Genomic DNA, 22,500 nt, shown 5'->3' with positions numbered 1-22,500 from the left:
TCCGGTGCTTGGCGTGGTGTTGAGTTTATGACTCCTGAAGCATCGCTGCGCCCCCTACGTCTCCATGCATTTTTCACGTGCGGTCGGGGAAACAGGCCGACAGGCAGCTCGCGCAGATTATCTGTGAAAGATGGATGGGCGCTTTCCCACCCAACCTGCTGTCTGTGCCCTCCGCCTTGTACGCTTGATGTTACATTTAAAGCTTTGTAGCCGATCACTGGCCGTTCGCGGTTCAAACTTCGCAGTGGAATTCATGGTAGCGACTCGTCTGGTGTTTCTGCTGCTGCTGCTGCTGCTGCTGCTGCCCAAGTGTAGGCGTTCAAAGGGATCGTGGCGGCGAAAACGACGGCGTGGATGCTGTTGAAGCAGTAGCTATATGCTTCCGAAGTGAATAACGTACCTCTTGCCTGAGAGTCTCGTCATCTCTTATCTAGGCTGTGCCCTCGCTAACCTGGCTATGGGCCTTGCTGCTCTCTTCGCTGGTGTTGTCCTTGCTAGCGTGCTTGATCGCGTATGCCTTCGGCGCTGCTGGAGTCGTCCTCACTGCCGCCGGAATCCTCGTTAGTGTCCTCATGCTTGGTCTCTTCGCGGACCTCGCTGGCGTCATCCTCGCCGCTTTCCTCATGACTGGAATGGTCTCACTTTCCACTGAGGAGTTATCCGCGCGTCTGTAGCGTCGCACAATATAGGTGAAGCGTCTGCTGTGGGTGTTACCGACGCGTAAAATGCGTCTGAGGACCTCGCTTCGCTGTACAGCCCCCTCCTGCAGCCGATGGCGGAATTGCTTCTTCGAGCAGAACTGGGATCCTGACCTATCATCATCCTGGGAAGGAGCACAAACCCACGATTTTGACCTATCATAGCACCAGAGCGGGAGCGTTCCGCTGCAAGAGGTGCCGTAGATAACGTCGCAGGCGGATCAGGCGGTTGCTAGCAATAAGCTGCTCTATGCCGCCGCTCAACACCATTGCTACAGCGATAGATACGACTTGGCGGTCGATCGCGACGATCTGTGCGCTTCTTCTTAGGTCGTCCAAGGGCAGTGTTAGCTCAGAGGTAAGGTTATCAGTAATGACCGGCAATGGATGCTTTGCGTGTCTCTCTCGATGATAATCATGCCCCCACTCGTATGATGCGACGCGTCAACCCTGCCAGGGGCCACTGATTTGGGGGGCTGGTAGGCCTGCGATACATGGGGGAAAAAGCAATTCACGCGCCACCAGCCGCCAGAGGGGAGTGTATATAGCCATCGCTGCTTCTCCTTTACCGCTTCTTGTCCGCCGCTGCCACTTCTTCGCTCTTTGTGTCCAGCTCACTCACCTGCCGAGTCCGCTCTATACCACTCCCACCTCACGAAAAAGTTCACGAATCACGACACCAAATGTCTTCGAATCCGTCCGGTCTCGTATACGACCGCCGAGACTACGCGGCTGATCTCGGATGGGAAAGGGCTCGAGAACTCATCAAGGAGCACATGGTTATCTGCAAATTTTCTCCAGCTACTCAATGTTGGTTCTCCACGTTTAGTCCGTGTAAAGGCGGCTACGTTCAAGTAAGTTACGGTCCTTTAACTTTTACTTAAGTAAAGAAAAGATCTAACCAAGATGCTTAGCTGAATCGCAAAAAGACCGAGGATCTTGATCGAAGAGGAGCTGAATCTACCCGTTTTCTACTCCATCGAATAGCCTTTTTGGCAGCATACTACTACGATGCGATAAATGGAGTCTCTCACCTATGTGGTATGGCACACTGCTTCAATCTAGCACACGTCTTCGACGAGTCACTGTCCGACAATGTTTCTCGCAAGAGGTGTCCTGGGACAAGTGTCTGTTATGCGCATGGCCAAGTGACTTCACTCTGTCATAATCCAATTCGATGCATCAGACCATGGGAACCATGCTGGAAATGCAAGGGCCTTGAGAGGGATCCGCTGATGATCAAAGTATCGCCAAACGTCTCTAAAGACGGCTATATTTGAGATAAAATGCAATCCTTCTTCTTCGTTCTGCGACGTGCCAGAGACTCTCCCTCAAGCCTTGATCTCCATCCTCTTGACGCCATCGGCAACATCACCCTCATCATATTCCTCCTCACCCTTGCCTGCCAAGCCCTTCAACCACAACTCCCGCCCAGTCATCCTCTTCTCCTCCTTCGGGCCCCTCTTCTTCTTGTCCGCCTCCTCCTTCTCCTCCTGCGCTTTCCTCTCCGCCTCCTCCATTTCCTTGAAGAACTTGTCCCTCCACTCCAAATACGTCTCTCTCGTCACCGCCGTGCCGTGGAACTTTGCGTTCTCCTTCTCCTCAGCCTCGCGAATCTCCATCTCGCGCAGCGCCTCGGCGGCCTTCTGGCGCTCGGAGATGAGCAGTTCGGCCGAGTCTTTAAGGGTGGACACGAGCGTGAAGACCATGGCCATGCCCATATTTTCCTCGATCGTCGGCGTCAATGCGTCGAGCAGGCGGTCGCGATCCTCGGTCAGGTCGAGATACTTGTGCTTGGGCGCATTGGGCGGCGCGGAGAGGTCGAGGCGAGGAGCTTCGTCGGGATAATTTTCAGGATATGAAACGCCGAGGAGGATGGTGGCTGTCGTGGAGCGAGTGCTATATGTTAGCGCGCTGCCGAAGGTGCAGGGGTTGCTGCTGGGAGGGAGGAACAGGACGGCGGAGGAGGAGGCATACGCGGAGGAGAGTCATCGCCGGGCTCATTCTCAACATCTAGAGTTATCGATATCCGGTACTCTGTGTCAGAGATGTCTGGTACAACGAAAAATTGTCAGTGGAATGAGAAAGACGAAGACGCAGGAAGAGTAATGACTGTGGTCGGCAATACCTGTAATCTCATCGGGGAAAATGGAGTCGAGCACCTCGCGCTCTTCCTTCTGGTCTTCTCTGCCCATGGTGAAATACGGTTGGATGATGTGCTGGCCGAGGGGACGAGCGAGCGGCGGGCGTTGATGTCAGCGGGGAACCGTGTCCGCTCACCGCCTTCGTCGGCGCTAATTTTTGTCGCGCTTTGACCACCCATTTTTTGTCAAGCAAAACAGCTGCCAGCTCTGGCGCACGAAATCCGAGACGAGACTCGCAACCACAATACACGCAACTTCCCACAGCTGGCCGTCGGAAAGGAACTTGCGAATCCGTACGCAAACCCATCCTCCGCCTCCAGATCCGCCGGGGACCCAAACAATGGGGAAGACGAAACCGCACGGCAAAAAGTCCAAGAACAGCGGCAGCAAGAAGCCCAAGATGACCGCCGAACAACTCCTCGCCCAGGCCACCGCCCTGCTCCAGACCTCGCAGCCGGACGAGGCCCTCGTCGCCGCGCGCCGCGCCTTTGCGATGCTGCACTCCGATCCCGACAACACCGCGCCCACGCCCGCCGCGCTGCCGGCGTTGAACTTGCTAGGCGAGATCAACGTCGAGCTAGGCGACATCGACACGGCGCGCGAGTACTTCCTGGTGGCTGCGGCGCTCGACGACGAAGGGAAAATTCCCGAGGCTGCAGGCGGCGGTGCAGAGAAGTTTATGTGGCTGGCGCAGCTGTGCGAGGAGGGTGGCGCCGAGAGCGTGGCTTGGTTTGATAAAGGTGCCGAGGTGCTGCGCAAGGAGATCGCCGAGCTGGAAGCGCTCAAGACCGCCGGTCCTGAAAGGGACGTGGCACTGGATGAGAAGAAGAGGAAGCTAGCGAATGCGCTTTGCGGCGTTGTGGAGGTTTACATGACGGATCTCTCGTGAGTATTTTCTTGCATTTTCTCGACTTTGCTTTCTACTACTGTATGCCGCCATGGACACTGACATGCTGCAGATGGGAGGAGGATGCGGAGCAGAGGTGCGAAGCACTCATCACCGAAGCACTACTCGTGCACCCGAACAACCCGGAGTCGCTCCAAACGCTCGCATCGGTCAGGATATCACAACTCAGGCACGACGAGGCACGCAACGCATTGAAGATGAGCATGGACTTGTGGAAAGATTTGAAGCCCGAGGACCCCAAGGTCCCCGACTTCCCCGTGCGAATCAGTTTGTCTAGACTGTTGATGGAGTCGGAGCTGGAAGATGAAGCTTTGGAGGTGCTGGAAAGGCTAATCCTGGAGGACGATCAGAGTGTGGAGGCTTGGTACTTGGGGGGATGGTGCCTGCATCTGATGGCGGAAAAGAAGAAGGGATCAGAGGGCGAGGAAATGGTCAAGGGGCTGCTGAAATCCAGCAGACAGTGGCTCACCAACAGCCTGCGGCTGTACCAGCTGCTGGAATACGAGGATGAGCGTCTGAAGGACCATGCGGAGGAGCTGGTGGCGGGGATCAACAAGATCCTGGGGCCGCCGGTGGAGGGCGAGGACGAAGCGGAGGAGTGGGAGGACGCAGCCGGGAGTGACTCGGACGAGGAAATGCAGGGAACGTGAGCTGGAATGGCCCAACGACTGGAGGCTCCGCGGATCATCAAGGGTTGGTGGGCGGATGACTCGTGTTTCAGAATCCTCGCTGGGTTGCGCGGGAGAGCTGCACGCACGGCCCGGAAAGGCACATCTGGGGGCGGAGGCGGCATCTCGCAAGCCGATGCAGGGCAGCGGCCTGGTGCGCACTGCGTCATTGGCAGCTGCTGGTGTGCCCTCGCGAGCTGAATTGGGCCAGTTCCGCTCGAGGCGCGGTGGAACACTTGGACAATTCTGCGCTAGTGTGACGAATGGATCCGTTTTGCGCGCGCTGGTTTCGGACGGGCGGACTTGGAGCGAGTGACATGCATGTGCTCGATCTCGCGATGTGGCCACCGGAGTTACACCTTATTTCGCCCCGGCGCACATCGCCCTGCGGCGGCAAGCGCATGCAAGCTTTGCGACGCCGCCGGCGGGGCTGGGCTGGTGCTCGGGTGTGACGCAGAGATGAAGAAGGGCGGCGGGCGCTCGAGAAGTCCGGGGCCCAGGTCCACGCCCGAGCGCACAGTCGCCCGCATGCGGCGAAACAGAGCCCACCGCGCGCCAACAGCGCCCTCGCGCAGTGCTGCAGACTGCGGCCTGCGGAGCGCATCGAAGCGACTGCGCGCGCACGCCGGGGGTGGCGCGCGAGCAGCGGTGATGATGATGATGATGATGATGGCGATGGCGGATCTCTTGTTCGACGTTACGCCATGCCGCGGCACTTCCCAGCAACGATCGCTCGAGTCAAAGCTCACCAGCGACTAGCTGAGCCAGCCAATGCACCAGCTGCTTGTTGCGCCTCTCTCCTGCCCGGCCGTCGATCGCTTCCTCCGCACCGCGAAGCCTCAACTCTCCCACTGCGCATGGCAGCCACATCCCTCCGCAGTCCCTTACTTCCTTCCTCTGATTCCCATGCTGCGTGCCTGATGCAATCCGCCTCCGCCTATGATCTGGTACCTGCTCTACGCATTCCGCGGGTGAGTAGCCCTCACCACCACCCCAGCCCCCACGGACAGACCTCCGGAGCCCGCGCCGTCGCCTGTCTCGTCTGCAGCGACGCGCGCCTGCCTCGTGCTCCCCTAGCACCACCGCCGAGCTGACAGCTTGCCCCAGTACCACAGAGCCCCCCAAGCTCTCGTCGGAGCACCCCATCCGTAGGGCTTTCGCCAGCTATGGGAACGCCACCGCCCGCCATTGGCTCTTCTCGCTCCTGCTGTCCGTCGCCGTCGCCGTCTTCCTCTGCTACCCCGTCGTCTTCCTCTACGAGAGCCCGGCCGCCGGCGGCCTCCCCCACCATGTCTGGACCTCGGTCAGAACCTACGACGGCCCGCTCGACGCGACTCCGGACGTCGAGATGCGCCAGCTCTGGGTCCACGGCAGCTATATGAAGGCATTGGATGCGCGCGTGCTGCGCGACGCGCTCGAGATCCAGGACACGCTCATTGGGCCTGGCTTCGGTCACGAGCTGGGCGGTGGTGTGAACATCACGGGAGACGACGACGCGACTGCCGATGGTCCGTCGGAGGGCTCGCAGGAGCTTGCCGGCTGCTGCAGCGACCACGTCTCCGAGGTTACCGCTTGGAGCTGCCATTCGCCGCTCATGTACTGGAACTGCTCGTTGCCCGTCCTCGAGGACGATGCCGATGTCTTGCGCACGGTCAATTCCCAGAGAGGGCGCCGATCGTCCTACAATTTCACCCTCCAGCCGCTCTCCGTCTTTGCTGGCAAGTCCTTCAATGGCACCCGTCTCCTTGCCGCCGATGCCCTCGTCATTACCATTTTCGACCGCTCTGGAGGTACCATCGCCGAAGAATTCGACAGGCGGTCACGCAGGCTGGCGCTCGACGCCTCCGAACGCTGGAATTTCTATCCTGTGTCCGGGTCCACATACCGGAACCGCCTCTACGAGTTTCGGTACCAGCCCATGAGCATGAACGATGCGTGGACCCTTGTCCTGGCCTACTCCCTCATGCTATTCTACGTGTTGTTTAGTCTGAGGAAGCTGAAGGCTGTCAAGAGCGTGTTCGGACTCTTTTGCACAGTCATTGCTCAAGTATGCACCTATCTGTCCTCATTTCGCTGCACTGGGCTAATTGGCGACAATTGCAGATGTTCATCTCCATCTGCTCGAGCTTCACAATATGCGGCATCCTGAGGATAAACCTGGCCAACGTACCAGGAGAAGCTTACCCGTTCGTCGTGTTGGTCATTGGCTTGGAAAACATGTACGTGCACTCTCTTTCTTTTCCTTGATTGCGGTCGCGGCGCCCTGGGCCTTTTATTACTGGCCTCGAGACTTGAAACAAACTGACGACCGGAAGGTTCCGCTTGATCAATGCTGTTCTGGAAAGTCCAGCACACATGCCAACGGTCATTCGTGTCGCGAACGCTCTCGCTGACGTTGGCCATCTGGCACTTGCTGCTGCAGCTCAAAATCTGCTCATTCTTTGGTTACTTTCTCGGATGGTCTCTCCAAGTGTAGCGCCAGCATGCGCTTTCGCAGCAGTCGCCCTAGTTTTTGATTTCGTATTCCATCTTACGTTCTTCGTCGCTGTCTTGAGCGTGGATGTTCGGAGAATGGAGCTCCAAGACTCCCTTGACAGGATCAATCTCGCTACGCAGCGCAGGTCAAGCACATCTACAAAGGTGGAACGTCGGACATGGGGTGGGGCACTTCTTCAGGGCAAGCTTCCTTTCAGCACCAGAATTGCGGGGACCGTCGCCATGATCTCCTTTATTCTCGCTCTCAATTGGCACTTCTTCGATCACGATCGGAGGCCATTCTCTTTTGTTAACATTCTTCGGCTTTTCCGACTCAGGAACCAATTCGTAGACCCGGTGCCTCCACCTCCAATCAACCAGGCCCGCACCCCGGAGGCATGGCTGAAGATGCAGGATTACATTTCTGCAAAAGAGCTGATTGACTTCGTCAAGCCAGGTTCTCACAGCTTCATCGCCCGTGTTTATGAGCCTCTGACGGTCGTCATGAAAGATGCAGACCGCAGAGGAGCTGCCAATCAGGTCCCATCTGTACTCATAGCCCTCCGCGATTTGGCAGAACAGCACTTTTTCCCCTTTGCCTTGGCGATCGTCTTCGCCATTGCGGCCGTCACCCTTCTCATGAACTACTTGCTCTGGAACGAACTTCCGGAAGAGGATGCGGAATCTGGAATCGGGGACGACGAACCACTTTCTGTGAGGAGCCTGCCAAAATCTCACGAGTTGGATGTCGTCAAAGTGGCGACTTGCAGCCAGGGGCATTTCGTGGCGATTAGCTTGGATCGCCTCACCTCCATCTGGTTCCTCGATCATCGGACGCATGCGTACTCGCATGTAATCCTTCAAACCTCAGCTCTACAACCTCCGCTTTGGCCCATAGTTGCAACCGCAATAGACGACACTGGTCACTGGGTCGCAATCCTGACAGACTCTGGCCGAGTTGCCCTGTGGAGCTTGGCGGAGCGGCGGTTCGTAAAGTCTCGGGTCCTTGACATCAGGAGTCAATCGCCAAGCGTCTTTGCCTTCGCATTCCATCAGATGGACGAAGTTGAGAGGCTGAGCCTTCTGGTAGTCTTTCCCGACGGCCGTCTTAACGAGGTTGACTTTCGTACTGGTCATCTTTGGACTCACCAGATATCTGAAGTCGCTCTGGCCAACGCGGCACTGTCGTGCTGTATAAAAGGACAACCAAAGATTGTCAGCGTGTCCAAGGACGGTGCCGTTCACCTGTCTTTTCCTTCATCGGGCGAGTGGTCGTCCGAGACCCTCGACGCTGTCGAAGATTGGAAGCATCCGGACCCAACCCACTCAAAGATCAAGTATACATATCCGATACCGTCCTTGTGTATGTTGGCGGCGGTGCGGTCATCTCAAGTGGATCTCATCGATATCCCAACTCGGACGCTTGTCCACACTTTTCAGACGGGGCAAATCAAGGGGCATACGCTCCGCGTTCTCCACTCGAAGAAGCAGATATGCGGATGCCATTCGCCCACTGTACCGGATTTTTCGATTGTATATACCGATTCCGAGACGCAGGAGTGCATAATGCATACATACGCCCCCGGGGAAGAGTCAGCAAACGGTCTCATTTGCCTTCGGCCGCCAGCGCTAGGGGAGGACGAACATGTCACTTGCTCTGGGTTCGAGAGGGCTACGGAGGCGCTTCACTCGGTCAAGACACCGGGTTCATGGGAAGCAACATGCATACCCTCGGTTGTCGGCATTCGTAAGCGGCCTGCCAGCGACACTCCGCCTGCGAGGTCGACGTCGTCGGACGTGAGCTATTTCCCCCTAACGGCGGCGTCTTCGAACCCGTTCCAAAACGGGACATTGAAACACCGCGACGGCTCCTCCCTCACGGGCAGACAGCAGCCGAACGGGGGGTCGTCAGTGGCCAACGGCTACCATCGAGTGGCGGCGGCGGTATCTCCGGGCAGTACAGGGTCGGAAACCGAGGAATGGGAAGCATGGACGCTTGCGGCAAACGGTGAGCTCCACACGACCCCTCTGTTGCCCCGTCCACGCAGGGACTCGATGAGTGATGTGTACATGGAGGAGGACTTTGAGGAGGAGCAGCTGTTCGTGTCAAAGCCGGGGCCGATCGTACGGATTGGCAAGAAGAGCGTGGCTGTCGGGTTCGGCAACGCTCTCAAGATCATCTCGTTGGGGAGCGAGAGGTTTGAAGAGGAGACGACGAACGCGGTCGTGGACTCGGCGACGCTGGGGCTGACTTGGAGGAAGAAAGCACAGGGAAAGAAGGCCGGGGAGCGGGAAAAAGAGCGGGAGCGTATTGAGAGGATGGAGCGGGAAAAGGCATCATCTGGCGGTGGGCTCAGGTGGGAAGGGCAGGCGTAATTTCAGGCGGGTCATTGGCGGACGACGCTGTGTATGAAACGGTAAAAAGATTATCACATTCTCGGGGATATTGGGGAATTACTGCAACGGGCTCCCTGGGAGGGTTTTGCAGGGAGGGGCGTTCAAGGCGCAACGGCTGGTGGTTCACCACACTCACGTACACACACATGCACACGGGGCGCGAGGCGGAACGCGGCGCTGGCGGCGGGATATGGCGGAAGCGGGAAGCTTGGACGACGGCATGACGACGGATTCTGAATGGTTGTGCGAAGACTGGTGTAGTTTTTAGTACTTGGATCGCGAACAACGCATACAACCTAACCCGAGCACGCATCTGGACTGTGTTACTCAGGAGACGTGCGGTGCCTGGCGCCGTGGTGGGAGCCGCTCCGGGGCTGGAGCACGAGCGCGGGCGCCGTTGGCCGTTCGGAAGCGCGGCGCCGCGGTTCGGAGCGCGTGCCTCGCGAGCGATAGTGTGCTCCGGCAGCAGTCGAGGGCCGCGTCGAGTCTGCGGACGCCGTTTCTTCTTCGTTTTGCGCGGGCGGTGCGCGTGGGTGCAGCCATCCTCGTTCCTGGCGCCGCGCTGCATCGTCATCCCCTTTCGCGCCCGTCTCCCCCAGCGCGGGCGGGCGGTGGGCGAGCTGGTCGCGGCGCGCAGCGAGTCAGGGTCGCACGGCCGTCGGAGTCGGGCCGTGCCTGGGGCTTAGTCAGCGGCAGCAAAGCGAGAGGAGGCGGCGCTTCTCCCTTCGTCGCCTTCCGCCTTCCCGACCGCCATCGAACCTCCGGCAGAAGCCAGGCCGTCCCACAGCCCTCCGCCGCCCGTCTCTCGGCGAGCCTGCTCTGCCTGCCATGGGCCGCAAGCCGAATCAGCTCATCCTCGAGTTCTTTGAGCGCGGACCCAAGCTCGAGGATGCCAGCAACCGCTACCAGCACACCTGTCGCTCCTGCGGCGAGAAGGTTGGTGTGCCTCGCCCCGACGCGCGCACCCACCTCCAGCGCCTCTCACCGCTTCCTCCGCGCGACCTACGCTTACTCCACACCCACACTGACTCTCACCGCAGTTTCCCAAGGGCCGCATCGACACGCTGACCGCGCACCTCGTGAAGAAGTGTCCCGCCCTCACGGCCCAGGATCGCCAGCGCGCCATCCTACAATTCCATGACCTTCCCGTCCCCGATCTGCCGCCGCCGCAGTCGTCCTCGTCCGCCCAGGGGCCTGCACACCAAGTGACTGCTCCCCAGAAGCATGGCGCAACCAACCCCATGACATTACCCTACGCCGCGCCCAAGGCGGGCATGTCACGCCTCGAGGCTCTCGCCGAAGTGTCGCGCCAGCGCCTGGATCTCTCCGGCCAGCGCATTCCCACGCCCGATCCGGACCAACTCCCCGAGCGCCGAGGCTCTATGCGCGACGATGCTATGCAAAACCCCGGCCCTGTGTATGAGGACTTTCTAGTGCAGGACCACGACCCCAAGCCCCCCGCCGACCCCAATGGTACCGCAGTAGATGCACCAAGTGCGTTAATCCCACTCTCCTCCCACCCGCCCGCGAGGCTGCCCGGCCAATCATCTCTCGATTCGCCAAGCTCGCCATTGTAGCTGCATGCCTATTTGGGCGAATGCTTTGAGCAACTCCCTTCAGTGCTAAGTGAAAATGCTGACTTTGCTGTCAACAGTACATAATACCGACCCGTCTGGCGGACAACAGCCGCAATCCATCTACCAGTACGACCACCTTACCACCGGTTCGCCTCATTCCGTGGGCACACCCATACCGGCAGCATCATCCACGCCGCCCGCCTCCACCCTCCCACCTGCTTCCACCACTGGAGTCGCCACAACACACCCTCACCCTTCACCCTTGGTTATGGCTGCGTCGGCTGCTGAAGAGCTGCGCGCCAACATGCCGAATGCGAACCACTCCATGGAGCAGCATGGCAGCGCAGGCGAAGCCGCCTACAACCCCCAGACCGGACGCACTGGCATTTGGGCTTCCATCGACCCAGTATTACAACTTCAAGACGCCACCCGTGACCACCCGGAACCTCACAGCCCCTCACCCAATGCTGCTTCTTCCACCTACCACAGGCCCATCGCGATCAATCCAAACGGCCAGCAAGCCCATTTTACTACCGACTTCAGCATGAACCCGAAGCCAGCAAAGCCAAAGGTCAGAGGCAGGTTTTCAGACTCTCGACGCAAAGAGGTCCAGGAGGTTAGAAAGCGGGGTGCGTGCATCAGGTGCCGCATGTTGAAAAAGCCGGTATGACGCTCTCATTTTGCATCCATCCTCCTCGATTATTAATTTCTTCCCAGTGTTCTGGCGAGAGCCCTTGTAGCACCTGTCAGAACGTCGAGAGCGCGCGACTGTGGAAGCACCCCTGCATCCGCACGCGCATTGCAGAAGAGTTCAACCTTTATTCGGCAGGACTTCACTCTGTCTTGGCATTCCACTCGATCAGCTCTGCCAAGGCGAACATGCACTTCGAACACGTCCCTGGAAGGATCGAGGCACGGCTGTTGGATATCGAGCCCACGATGTACACAACCTTCACGACACTGAAGGGTCTCCGTGGGGTGAACGGGCCCATCGATCCGCAACTGGTTGCTTCAGGCCTGTCCATGGAAAGCATGCAAGACATAGAGATCATCGATCCTGACGTCGAGGACATCGGTGGCAAGCTCGAGTCCTACATGAAGAGAATCGGCCCAACCATCTACGAGGCAGAGACGTCACCGTTCATGAAACCTACTCTCTTGATGGCACACCGCCTGAGCGTCGAGAACAAGGAAGGGATTGAAAATAAAGAAAGCTTGTTGTCAAAGGTGCTGGAGCTGTGGGTTGCCACCAGGATCCTTGCCGAGCCCAGCCTGAAGTTTCAGCTTTTTTTCAATCACACTCAACCTCCCTTCAAGGACCCTGTCATCATGACTCCGCAAGACCTCGAGTCAGTTCCTCAAGCGTCTCGCTTCCCCATCGAACTGGCAACTCACTCGGAGGCCTACCGGCTTATCGATGCGCAGATACTGGGTGCAATGGAGAAGAGAGCTGCCAATCTCAGCAAGTTCGTCATGAACGATTTGGAGCGCCGCCTCCTCCAGCGCCAACAAGCCAACCCCTTTGAGACTTTCCTGGTCTCCATGATCCTCCTGGCCTGTGTTGAGCGCATGTGTTGGCTGTTCAAGAGGTGGGAGAATCCGATCCAAGTCCCAGCTCGGAATTACAGCGTGCCACCCCCGGATTTGAAGACGGAGCTTGAGAGGAGCATCAACGCTGCTAATGCCGCCGCGAGCGCTGCGGAGAACGCTCAGAACAATGTGGACAACAATGTGCCCATGCCGGATGCTCCGCCGCCGCAGGAGACCAGCCCGTCGATGCAGTCCACCGCGCAGGCAGCAACTGATGCTGCCAATGCACTCTTCTCACAACCGCATCCGAACCGATGGCCCCTCGACAAACCCCCGGCATCCTACAGCCAGCAGGGCGAGCGGTTCAGCGACATTCTCCACATGTTGCTGAAAATGCGCGGCGTCCCTCCGAAAACGACCACCGAGCCCATTACCAACATTGTGGTTCCGATCGATAACATGACAAACAATCAGACGACCAATGCCACGATCAACCCCAAGTCGGATGCGCTTGCCAAGGAGTGGTTTGCCGAGGTCAAGATCACTCCGATGTACCTCGCCGAGAGACGCAACGCCGTCTTCATTGGAAACGACCCGCGCGAGTGGGAGTGCTTTTACGTAAGCAAGATCCTGGTCCACAACGGCATTGTGGAGGGAACCGGTCGCCTCGTGCCGTGATGTCCCCTGCGCTTCAGCGTTGCTCTAATATTTCCATTCTTGATTGTGTTCGTGCATTTTCTTTATTTCCCTTGTCGTTCTCAGCGGGCATTTCACGGAGAGTATCGGCGTCTTTACTGGAGGATCTGCTTTAGAAAAGGAGTGAGCGTTGATGGGCTGCTATGGCTTTGCGGCTTCGGCGTGGCGTGGCGTGGCTCTCTTCTATCTCTCTGGCATCATCCTGGATACCCGCCACGGCCCCCAGGCATGACAGTTTTGCTTGTTTGCTTCCAGTCAGCGAGGCGTGCGTGGCGTGGAGTGGTGGACTCATTCACGGTCTCATGGGGTTTCGCTTTTTGTTCTTGCTTGCTTGCGCTCTCACTCTCTCTCTTGTTTTACGCAGTATCACGGGTACACGCGATCATGGATAGATGTATGATACGACATCGTCAGTTTCGATCAATATAGATGGCAATGAGAGTCTATGAGAAATGGGTGTTTTGCTGCTCTGGTTGATGTGCTGCAGGGATCCGTGGGGGAGGGGATGCCGGGTAGCTGGGGTGTGTGTCGTGCTTGAGTCATGTCAGGGCAGCCCCGCCAGATCCAACCCCACGTCGCGGCGCGTCTTTGACTCCGCATCACCCTCCTCCAACAATCTCGTGTCCAAGCAGACAGTTCCGCTCCACATTGCATTCTCCCCCACCATGGCCAATCAAACCAAGTACGTACGATATACTCAGGCGATCGCCTCTGCAGAGCCTTCCAATCAACCCAAAGCTGGACCCCGGAACTCTCTCCTCTGACTCACGCCACGGTCACCTTGTTCATTGTCGAGCGACCAAAATGATTGACCAGCGAAAACCGCAGCAGAAAACTCCCCGCCGTTCGCGCCTGTCTATTCGACATGGACGGTCTATTGATCGACAGCGAGGATCTCTACACGATCTGCACCAACACGGTGCTGCGCGAGTTCGGCAAGCCCGACCTGCCCTGGTCCATCAAGGCGCAGATGCAAGGACGGCCCGGCCCCGAGGCGGCCCGCGTCTTCCACGAGTGGGCGAAGCTGCCAATCGCGCACGACGAGTTTATGGAGAAGCAGAGCAAGCTGCAGCGCGAGCATTTCCCCAAGGCGCAGCCGCTGCCGGGCGTGAGGGAGCTGTTGGATACATTGGCGAAGAAGACTGGCAGCGCTGGTGCTGGTTCTGGGGTGGACAAGAAGAGGGTGCACATCGCGCTGGCGACCAGCAGCCACGCGGGCAACTACGCGCTCAAGACGGCGCACCTGGGCGACGTGTTCGCCGTCTTCCCGGACGAGAACAGGGTGCTCGGCGACGACAAGCGCATCGAGCGCGGCCGCGGGAAGCCACTGCCGGACATCTACCTGCTCGCCCTCGACACGATCAACGCGAAGCTGAAGCGCGAGGGTGCGCGGGACGAGGATCTGGTGAAGCCGGAGGAGTGCTTGGTGTTCGAGGATAGCGTGCCAGGCGTCGAGGCCGGGCGGAGGGCTGGCATGCAGGTGGTTTGGTGCCCCCACCCGGGTCTCAGGGAAGAGTATAGGGGCAGGGAGGAGGAGGTGCTTGCAGGGAGGACGGGCGAGCATAAGGGGTTGGATGATGAGAGGAGCGGAAGGGTGGGCGAGATTGAGGACGGCTGGGGGGTGTACCTGGAGTCCTTGGTCGGGTTTCCGTATGAGAGGTTTGGAATCGAGGTTGTATGAAGGTGTAGAAGAGGAGGGAGAGACGTTGACAGGTCGAAGTTGTCTAGAGTGAAGCTGGGTAGCGAGGAGATACAGAGAGAAGAGAAAGGGAACCAAAGGGCATACATAGATCACGCTTTCTGGCATCAGCGATAGATATGGCGTGACTTGGCCATGTGGCATATCAAATACATGAGACTTTTTTTGCACGTATATCGAACGCGGGCTGATTTCTCGGTAAATAGTTGAGAGCTGAACTTGAGATGAAACAGACGATTGATCTTTCCCACAATTTTTCCACGGTGGTTTTCACCACAATAGCGGTCTGTTATGCGATGCGCGGGCTAGACCAACAGAACCCCAAGGATTTTAATCATGCCTTTTACGTCTAGGCAGCTTGAGCGAAGTATAATCTATTTCATTCTTACAATTCTTTCCCTTCGCCTCCGTCTCGTATTTTCTGCACGCTAGTTCATCTGCACAGAATACCCTCCGGTCTTCTCGTCCTTGACGAAATTGAAATTATCCGTACTCAGCCCAAACGGCTTCAACAGGCCATTGCCTAGGGACTTAAGCTTCCCCATCATCTCACCAATCTCCTTCTGCTTTGCTGCATCCAGCCGGGCCGGCAGCTCGCGCAGCGCTTGGTCCACGGCCTTCTTGTCGAGGGGGGCAAGGCCGCCAGGCGTGGCGGCGGCGGCGCGGTAGTCGTCGTCGGCGCCCTGCAAGTCGGACCAGGATCCCAGCGAGGCGCGCGCCTTCGCGCGGCGCAGCAGCGCTTTGGTGCGCAGCTTGCGGACGTCGGTCGTGGTGTGCGAAAGGCGGTTGAGGTGGGACAGGCGCCGGTCAAGGGCGGCGGCATCGTCGGCTGCTTTGTTCTTTTCCTCTTCTTTCTGCTGTGCTTCTTGAGAGTCTTTTGCTGCTGCATCGTTGCCCTTCTTCTCTGCGAACGAGGGTGCCGCCTCCTCGTCGCTGTCTGACAGCTCCTCCACCACACCGCTGATATCTGCGTTTGCCTTGGTCTTGTCCCGGCCCTGGCCGTTATTCCCACCCTTGGCTGTATCTTTCTTTGCACCTTTTCCAGCACCATTCGCTTCCTCATCTCCACCCAACCCCTCTAATCTCTCCAAACATTCCGTCGCCGCATCCACCGCCTCCTTCCACTCCTCGAGTTTTACGTGGCATGCCGCGACATTCGCCCTAAGAACTGCGACCTCATAATCCAAGTAGTTCGGCACGCTGGCCAGCGCACGGCCGTATGCGGAAATGGCGTCGCTGTAGGCACCCGAGGTGAAGAGTGAGTTCGCGTGGCTTTTTTGCTCGTTTGCAGAAGCCAGGAGGGACTGTCATTATTTTAGCAAGCGTCTGTAAAGGTTGTGGTGGTGAAAGGGAGAAGAGAGAAAGTGTAGCGTACCGCTTCTTCCTCCGGGCTGAAGATGGGATCACTGGCGAACGCGGCGAGCTCGTCAGCTGTGGGCGTCGCAACTGAGGTGTTCGGATTTGCGGACGAGGCCATTGTCTGTAGTGCTTTTCGAATGGTTGTGATGGTGTGGGGAGGCGGCCGCGGGGGTGACGTGGTGCCGCGGGACATTTCTGCCAGGCGGTGAAATCTCGGTTTGCGTCATGCCAAGGCCACATGCGGAATTCACTTCCGTCCCGGCGCGGACGAAGCCCGCTGTACCCTGTTGACTTCTAGGTTCCCGTCAAGGTGGTTTTTGTTATCATGGGTCAGTTGAGGAGAAAGGCAAAGTTCTTCATTCCAGGGCTTTTCCGTCCGGCGGTATTGCTCTATGAATTTCTATTTTGAATAGTACAGCACCTTTTCCTGGCAATATCAAGACCACGCGAATATGCCGTAATCGCCCTTGCTTATTTTCTTTTTTTTTTTTCAAAAGCCTCTGAAGAATCGGTTCCAGTGCTCCATCCACGCAGTCTAATTACGCCCAGAAACCTTCAGCCCCATGTGCTCCACGGATCAACTAAAGAAGAAAGAATTTCCTTGGGCATCTTTGCGAACACCCTTGCTATAATCCTTGTTGGGGTCGAACTCTTCCCATATGCTCGCCGGAAAGATATGCTTATTCCGCTCGTACCAACGTCGATCTACAACCTTTGTAAGCGTAGGGTCATCGTTGTATCCTTCTAGCGGCCCGTCCTCTTCGGTGACACGCTGGTCCTTCTTCTTTTCCTGTCTTTCGAGGGGGTTGAATGCTGCGGGATCAATGTCCTCGTCTTTGGATGGGAGAGGTGTTGCGGATGTGGGTTGCGCCGAGTGTCCGAAGATAGGTCCGTCAAAGCCAATGGTCTTGTTGACCATGAAGTAGTAGAAGTCGTAATGCTGGGGCTGTCAGTATACGTGCAGGTGCATGCGAGATGCTTCAACACTTACATGCGGAATGATGATCTCTCCGCGGACCAGCATCAGATCATCGACACCGACGCGAGCCCATTCCCGTTTGCTCTTGTCGCCACCAACGCCGAGCTCAGCACCCACCTTCCTCGCTCTGTCAAGGAAGAGCCAGACATGCTCGCCCTTCCTAATTTTGCACCTCCCACCCGGGATGTTGGTACCATCGTAGAAGACGAACGGGATCACAAAGTCGGTCGCCTTGACCGCCTCTTGCATGATCAAGAACTCCTTCCGCAGCTGCTCCCTCTGCTGTGCTTCCCGCAATAGGGCAGACTTCGTCATAACTTTCGGTTTGAAAGCGACGTTGCTGTTTGCGCCGAGCTTCTTCTTCGGGACAGCAGCAGCATCCTTGTCCTTTTCTGACGCTCCATTGTTATCCGGTGTGCCATCCCGCGGCGTTGCAGCCGCTGCTGTCGACGCGCCCGAAGCTGCTCCCTCGTCGTCATCGTCTTGCCCGAACGACAGCTTCCCCTTTGCGACATTCTTCTTCTTCTTCTTAGCGGGCCGCGGCGTCGATGCTCTGTACTTTGACAATTAGCTCGGCGTTCCAACGGCACCCAAAGCGATCGAACTTACCCATCCGCAGGCGTGCTCGCACCAGATGTTGAGCCGCCCCGGCCTGACCCCAGCGCTTGTTCTTGTCGCTCACGATCCTTGAGGTCGAGCGCCTCGGCGCGGCGCTTGCGGAAGTCGGAAAGGTGGACCAGGCCGACCGTCTGCGACTTGAGCAGGTCCTCTGCCGTCGAGGCCTGTGACGTGAAGCGCGAGTTCGCGACGTCCAAAGCTGAGGCGGCGGCGGGATTGGGCGTGTTGCTGCGCGAGGCGTCGGCGGAGGATGGGTTCGAGGGATTCATGGCGAATTGGGAGAGAGGATCGGGAGGAGGTGGATGCGCGGCGACGCCGTCGGAGGAGAAATGCGATTTGGAGAAACGGCGCCGACGGGGGAGGCGTAGGGCTGACACCAAAGGGCAGGCGGGCACGGATGGGGCTTAGTGCTCTGTGTCAGGCACGACACCTAAATCTGACTTCATCGCTCTCTCTACTCTATCTCACGCCTGACTTTGGAGGAGTGTCTGGGAGTTTCACTCGTAAGGACGCGAAGGCGAGAATCAGGGTTACCTAGGTTCAGACATGGAAGCTGGACCGGCAATATCGTCGGGCGGGAAGTCGGCGTCACGGCTTCCGGCTGGCGTGCCTGCTCTTTCTGAACTCTGTGACTGTTCCACGCCGGACGCTCCAAAATTCCTCCCTCTCTCTAACTCTGTTGTGGCCTGCATTTTGCTTCTCATCTCCAATGGATTTCACGCTTCGCTGCAACTCTCTTAAATGCCGTACGCAGCTCCCTGATAGAGCAGTCGTCACCACCTGCAGGTGAGCATTTCAACATCACTGAGGCTCCTTTGTCTTAACCCATACGTAGCCATGTCTTTTGCGTCACCTGCTCAAGCGAGCTTGGCCTTTCCAGAGCGGATAGCGCCGTCCGCGCATGCCCTGCCTGCGATACTCCCTTGACGAATCCAGACGACGCTGTTGAGACCCGCCTGGATCCTACCGAGGACTACAAGACTAGCGTTCTCAGTGGCTTAAGTCCGACCATCATCATGGAGTGTGCTGGAAGGGCTCTGGCGTTTTACAGCTACCAGACCTCTCAGGAAATGTCAGTGACCTGCCAAAGTCTGTGGGACTTTACTGACCAGGGAGCCAGAATGTATCAAGAATACCTCGCAAAGAGCCTGACTGAGAAGTATACCATTCTGAACGCGCAGATGGATAAGGTGGTCCACGATGCCAATGCCGAGATCGCCGGTCTACGAGACAAGCTCCACGGTACGGTTGCTCACGACCCAGCGTTATGGCCATACTAACTAAGGCAGTGGCGCAGCAAGAGCAACGGCGGCTTGATGACGAAATGCACAAGATGGCAGACGCATATCGAGAGAAGGCAAAGACTCAGGCGCACCTCCACAAGGTCTATACACAACTCAAGGCACAGGTTCTCGCCGGTCAGGTTGCTTCTGCCGCATCCGACGATGCTGAAGCAACCTTGCAGTCAGCTACCGGGGACCAATTCACTGGCTCGGGAGGAGGGCATCCAAAGCTACCACATGATCGGAATGCTGTGCGGTTCGGCAGCCGAAACCGGAGCAATGACACCATGATCGGTGGCCAAGGACCCAGTGGCCGTCTATTTAGTCATCGTACGTGGTGGCATTATCTTGCACCTGCCTCCTGCTGACAATTCCGCAGACAACAGTCCAATCAATGGCATACCCCAGCATCGCACTCGTCTTGGAGAGGCGAATGGTCAGGTCTACCATCCAGTGGGCCACGGAAGCGTACATGGCACACCGATGACTCGACAGCCTCTCGGAAACTTGACCCTGAATGCGTTCCCTGGAGCTGGTGCTAACGGGTACGGGCTCAGTGCAGGCATGCGGGCGGGCAAGCAGGCTTACCCTGGATCTGGCCCTCGTGGGGTATTTGGCGGTCGAGTACCGGGGCGAGGTACTCGCTGACCTAAGGATTGACACCATGACGACCAGGGGAAGCTTCCGCGTCTTACTGTTCCACGTCACAAAATCCAAGTCGCATGCATAATACCTCATTATCAACTCCTCAGAGTTCATTTGAGGTGCCAGGGCGTACCCGTGGCGTCCCCCTGGCAAGAAATGTGTGCCTCGCCGTTTGTGCCTCACACTCCAACGCATTGGCGCAACAATACAAACAAAAACGCGATATGAAGAAGTTAACAAACCAGCAAGGACAACTAGCCATATGTGAAGAACGCCCGATACTGCTGGGTCTGCCTCGTTTGCAGATGCAAGCGGTTCAGCTACCATTTCGCCCAACGAGCTGACTGTTTTAATTGCTCAATTTGCCAGTATACAGACAAGCTCATTGACACTGCAAACTGACACTGGTAGAATAGGTAATTAAGCCACCATTATCCTTGTCAGAGTTCAATGTGTCCGCGAATTTGCTTGTGGCGTTCTCGTATCTCACTTGTTTCTTCGCTGCAAGCCAAGGGCCCCAGTACGGAAGCAAGGGCACAACATTTCTGCTCAAAGATGCTCCCAATGTATACCCCGAGTGTTTGCGGGAGCATTCCCATGCAATTGTCATCAGGGAGGCCAGAAGTACAGTCCGGGAGGATGGGCTGAGCCATGAGGGTTGGATCAGAACTTCGACTGCGGCGTCATTAGAAAACACACATTCGTACTTGAGGCTTCAAATGGTTTATCCCTCACACGGATGGCTCATCAGTTAACTCAACTTTGTTGGGGTTTCATATACATTGGCAAAAGATTTCGTATCAAGCAAGGGGCATCCAGGAGCAGGACGCACGTTCACGATAAGGAGCAGTTACATCCCTTTCTAATTAAACCGGCCGTTCGGGCGTCCCTCTTTGTGCTACATATCCAGCTTATTGGTAATCCACGTCTGTGACTTTTAAGGTACGAGACAAACGCAGGAAACGAACGAACGTACGGGACATTTCCGTGTCGGATACCTACGAGTCGCGTCAATATTAACTGGCCTCTTTTCTAGCCCTAATTCTTGTAGAAGCTCCGCTAAATAGACGACGCATGGATCAGGGTCAGAAATATGTCTTTTTTTTTTCAAGAGTGGAGGGGGCGAGGTAAGAAATACGTGGAAAGAGTGGGAAGAGAATTACAGGACTGTTTGTTTTGTTTCGCCCAAACGAGCAAGGCAAATAGCAGAAGGAATGTTTACTTGGAGCCTACCACCTGATGCATTTTTGGGGACTCTTGGCGCATGGGATCCTGCTCGTGTAAAAAGGACAATGGAATAGCATCTAGACCGGATTATACAATGACTCTCTTTATCCCCTTGTTTTAATGACCATGCGGGAGTATTTTTCAAAGCAGCAAGGTCAAAGGTGCGCAAACGCGTGTATACGTAGGTTCTAGAGTATTTACAAGACGGTACAAGGGCTCAAGCTCTCCCTGGATACTCCTTTGCGCAGGTGAGCTATAACAAGCGTTATCAGCGCGTCACAGTGCAGCACACAACGCAGCACAGTAGCAAACTAATTTCTATTTGCGCAAAGCGAGAAGACACAGTTTTTAAAATTTCCGCTACTACCTCAGTCTCCATTGCGATACATTCTCCAGAACATGAAACACGTGTAAGCCAACTGCTTCTGGCACCGACTCGCACTGACATGTTACAGTCCTTGTAGCCTGCGGATCTTGTCTCCGACAACGACCACTGTAACAAACATGAAGAGTATCATTTTTGACGACAAGATTAAGGCACTCATCCAGCGCGCCGTGTTGTATGAAATTCTTCAGCTTGTTTGTTCACATTATGCTGACAGCACCAGAATCACCGGAAACACCATCGTTGTCATAGTCGGCCAGAGAGAGAATTCCCGTTCATTTTTCATCCACCGCAACCTCATCTGCGCCTTCTCGCCTTTCTTCAATGCCGCATGTAGTGGGTTCTGGAAAGAAAGCCAGGAAAGCGTTGTCAGACTTCCTGAAGATTACCCAGAGATCTTCGAGCTATACGTGAAGTGGCTCTACACGGGCGAACTCATCAACTTGAGCAGCAGTGCCGAGGAAGAAGAGTACCCCGAGCACACGACCCTCACGGTGCTCGCATGCGCCTGGTTTCTCGGAGACAAACTGTTGGATTCGACCTTCAAGAACGCCGCAATCGACGCCATCATCGAGCGTGTGCGTGAGACGAACCACTACCCATGTGCGCTGGCTTCTTTCATTTACGACAACACAACTGAGGAGTCGCCGCTGCGCCGACTTTTGGTTGACTTCTACGCGTATGCGTATGAGAGGAGCTGGTTCGTGGGAAATGATAGGGGGCCTGATATGGATGATGCGCCGAGGGAGTTCTTCAGAGATGTGCTGGTGAAGATCATCATGCTTAAGGAGGGTCCCGCATTGGAAGAGCCAGGAGACTGGCCGTGGGTCAAGGATCGTTGTCAGTACCACGATCATGCGGATGGTATCAGGTGTATTCTTCCTGTACCGTAGACGGTGATGGAGAGAGCGCAGCGTTTGCTGCTTTTTCGCTTCGGCAAGCCTATTCCCAGCGACAAGGTAACTTCGAGTCTTCCAGTCCGCGCAGCTGCCAATGCATGGGAGACGCAGACCTCTGGTGTGAATACAATCGCAAGATTTACACGGCGACATCTGCATTTGATTTCGCGGAGGATCACTGTGTGCTTGGGTGGCAGGTTGCTTTTTTAAATGGAGTTGTTCTTGCTTAGTTTTGGGGCCAAATGTGGAAATCTCGTGGTACAGTCCCCTCTCGCGGCCGATGGCTAGCGTGAATTTGCTTTTTGCTCATGTCA

General features: G+C 56.7%; 10 protein-coding genes across 10 annotated transcripts in view; 7 read left to right on the top strand and 3 right to left on the bottom strand.

Annotated features, from left to right (window-relative positions):
• Positions 1-674, top strand: part of LTHEOB_12956 (Retrotransposon-derived protein peg10) — a gene marked incomplete at both ends in the record, with an annotated part of 1,252 nt that extends 578 nt beyond the window's left edge. Inside the window, one exon of the mRNA XM_035509880.1 lies at positions 499-674. Coding sequence (XP_035363314.1) covers positions 499-674 — 176 coding nt within the window. The remainder of the gene's footprint in view (positions 1-498) is intronic.
• A 1,355-nt stretch (positions 675-2,029) lies between these two features.
• On the bottom strand, positions 2,030-2,893 carry LTHEOB_12955 (Rwd domain protein; the record flags this gene model as incomplete). Its single annotated transcript, XM_035509879.1, has 3 exons — positions 2,030-2,580; positions 2,676-2,750; positions 2,827-2,893. The coding sequence occupies 3 exons, from the start codon at positions 2,891-2,893 to the stop codon at positions 2,030-2,032; spliced, it is 693 nt and encodes a 230-aa protein (XP_035363313.1).
• A 289-nt stretch (positions 2,894-3,182) lies between these two features.
• On the top strand, positions 3,183-4,399 carry LTHEOB_12954 (TPR domain-containing protein; the record flags this gene model as incomplete). The annotated part of the gene is made up of 2 exons (XM_035509878.1): positions 3,183-3,727; positions 3,802-4,399. 2 exons carry the CDS (start codon positions 3,183-3,185, stop codon positions 4,397-4,399), a joined length of 1,143 nt encoding a protein of 380 aa, XP_035363312.1.
• A 957-nt stretch (positions 4,400-5,356) lies between these two features.
• LTHEOB_12953 (Srebp cleavage activating protein) lies at positions 5,357-9,268 on the top strand (the record flags this gene model as incomplete). Its single annotated transcript, XM_035509877.1, has 4 exons — positions 5,357-5,388; positions 5,525-6,464; positions 6,521-6,636; positions 7,231-9,268. 4 exons carry the CDS (start codon positions 5,357-5,359, stop codon positions 9,266-9,268), a joined length of 3,126 nt encoding a protein of 1,041 aa, XP_035363311.1.
• An 849-nt stretch (positions 9,269-10,117) lies between these two features.
• On the top strand, positions 10,118-13,074 carry LTHEOB_12952 (Zn 2cys6 transcription factor protein; the record flags this gene model as incomplete). The annotated part of the gene is made up of 4 exons (XM_035509876.1): positions 10,118-10,225; positions 10,330-10,783; positions 10,944-11,530; positions 11,584-13,074. The coding sequence occupies 4 exons, from the start codon at positions 10,118-10,120 to the stop codon at positions 13,072-13,074; spliced, it is 2,640 nt and encodes an 879-aa protein (XP_035363310.1).
• Positions 13,075-13,957: 883 nt separating this feature from the next.
• Positions 13,958-14,773, top strand: LTHEOB_12951 (Had superfamily hydrolase; the record flags this gene model as incomplete). Its single annotated transcript, XM_035509875.1, has 1 exon — positions 13,958-14,773. One exon carries the CDS (start codon positions 13,958-13,960, stop codon positions 14,771-14,773), a length of 816 nt encoding a protein of 271 aa, XP_035363309.1.
• A 446-nt stretch (positions 14,774-15,219) lies between these two features.
• LTHEOB_12950 (Tetratricopeptide repeat protein 1) lies at positions 15,220-16,268 on the bottom strand (the record flags this gene model as incomplete). The annotated part of the gene is made up of 2 exons (XM_035509874.1): positions 15,220-16,095; positions 16,167-16,268. The coding sequence occupies 2 exons, from the start codon at positions 16,266-16,268 to the stop codon at positions 15,220-15,222; spliced, it is 978 nt and encodes a 325-aa protein (XP_035363308.1).
• Positions 16,269-16,727: 459 nt separating this feature from the next.
• On the bottom strand, positions 16,728-18,016 carry LTHEOB_12949 (Xap5 domain containing protein; the record flags this gene model as incomplete). The annotated part of the gene is made up of 3 exons (XM_035509872.1): positions 16,728-17,090; positions 17,142-17,682; positions 17,739-18,016. The coding sequence occupies 3 exons, from the start codon at positions 18,014-18,016 to the stop codon at positions 16,728-16,730; spliced, it is 1,182 nt and encodes a 393-aa protein (XP_035363307.1).
• A 440-nt stretch (positions 18,017-18,456) lies between these two features.
• LTHEOB_12948 (Cyclin b1 interacting protein 1) lies at positions 18,457-19,517 on the top strand (the record flags this gene model as incomplete). The annotated part of the gene is made up of 5 exons (XM_035509871.1): positions 18,457-18,533; positions 18,583-18,819; positions 18,868-18,989; positions 19,037-19,360; positions 19,417-19,517. The coding sequence occupies 5 exons, from the start codon at positions 18,457-18,459 to the stop codon at positions 19,515-19,517; spliced, it is 861 nt and encodes a 286-aa protein (XP_035363306.1).
• Positions 19,518-21,301: 1,784 nt separating this feature from the next.
• On the top strand, positions 21,302-22,500 carry LTHEOB_12947 (Btb poz domain containing protein; the record flags this gene model as incomplete). The annotated part of the gene is made up of 3 exons (XM_035509870.1): positions 21,302-21,312; positions 21,367-21,462; positions 21,511-22,127. Coding segments are annotated over 3 exons (724 nt in total), but the record flags the coding sequence as incomplete, so codon positions are not given.

Source organism: Lasiodiplodia theobromae, assembly GCF_012971845.1.
Source record: "Lasiodiplodia theobromae strain AM2As chromosome Unknown scaffold_87, whole genome shotgun sequence".
NCBI lineage: Eukaryota > Fungi > Ascomycota > Dothideomycetes > Botryosphaeriales > Botryosphaeriaceae > Lasiodiplodia > Lasiodiplodia theobromae.
This window is presented reverse-complemented; position numbering and strand designations above follow the sequence as displayed.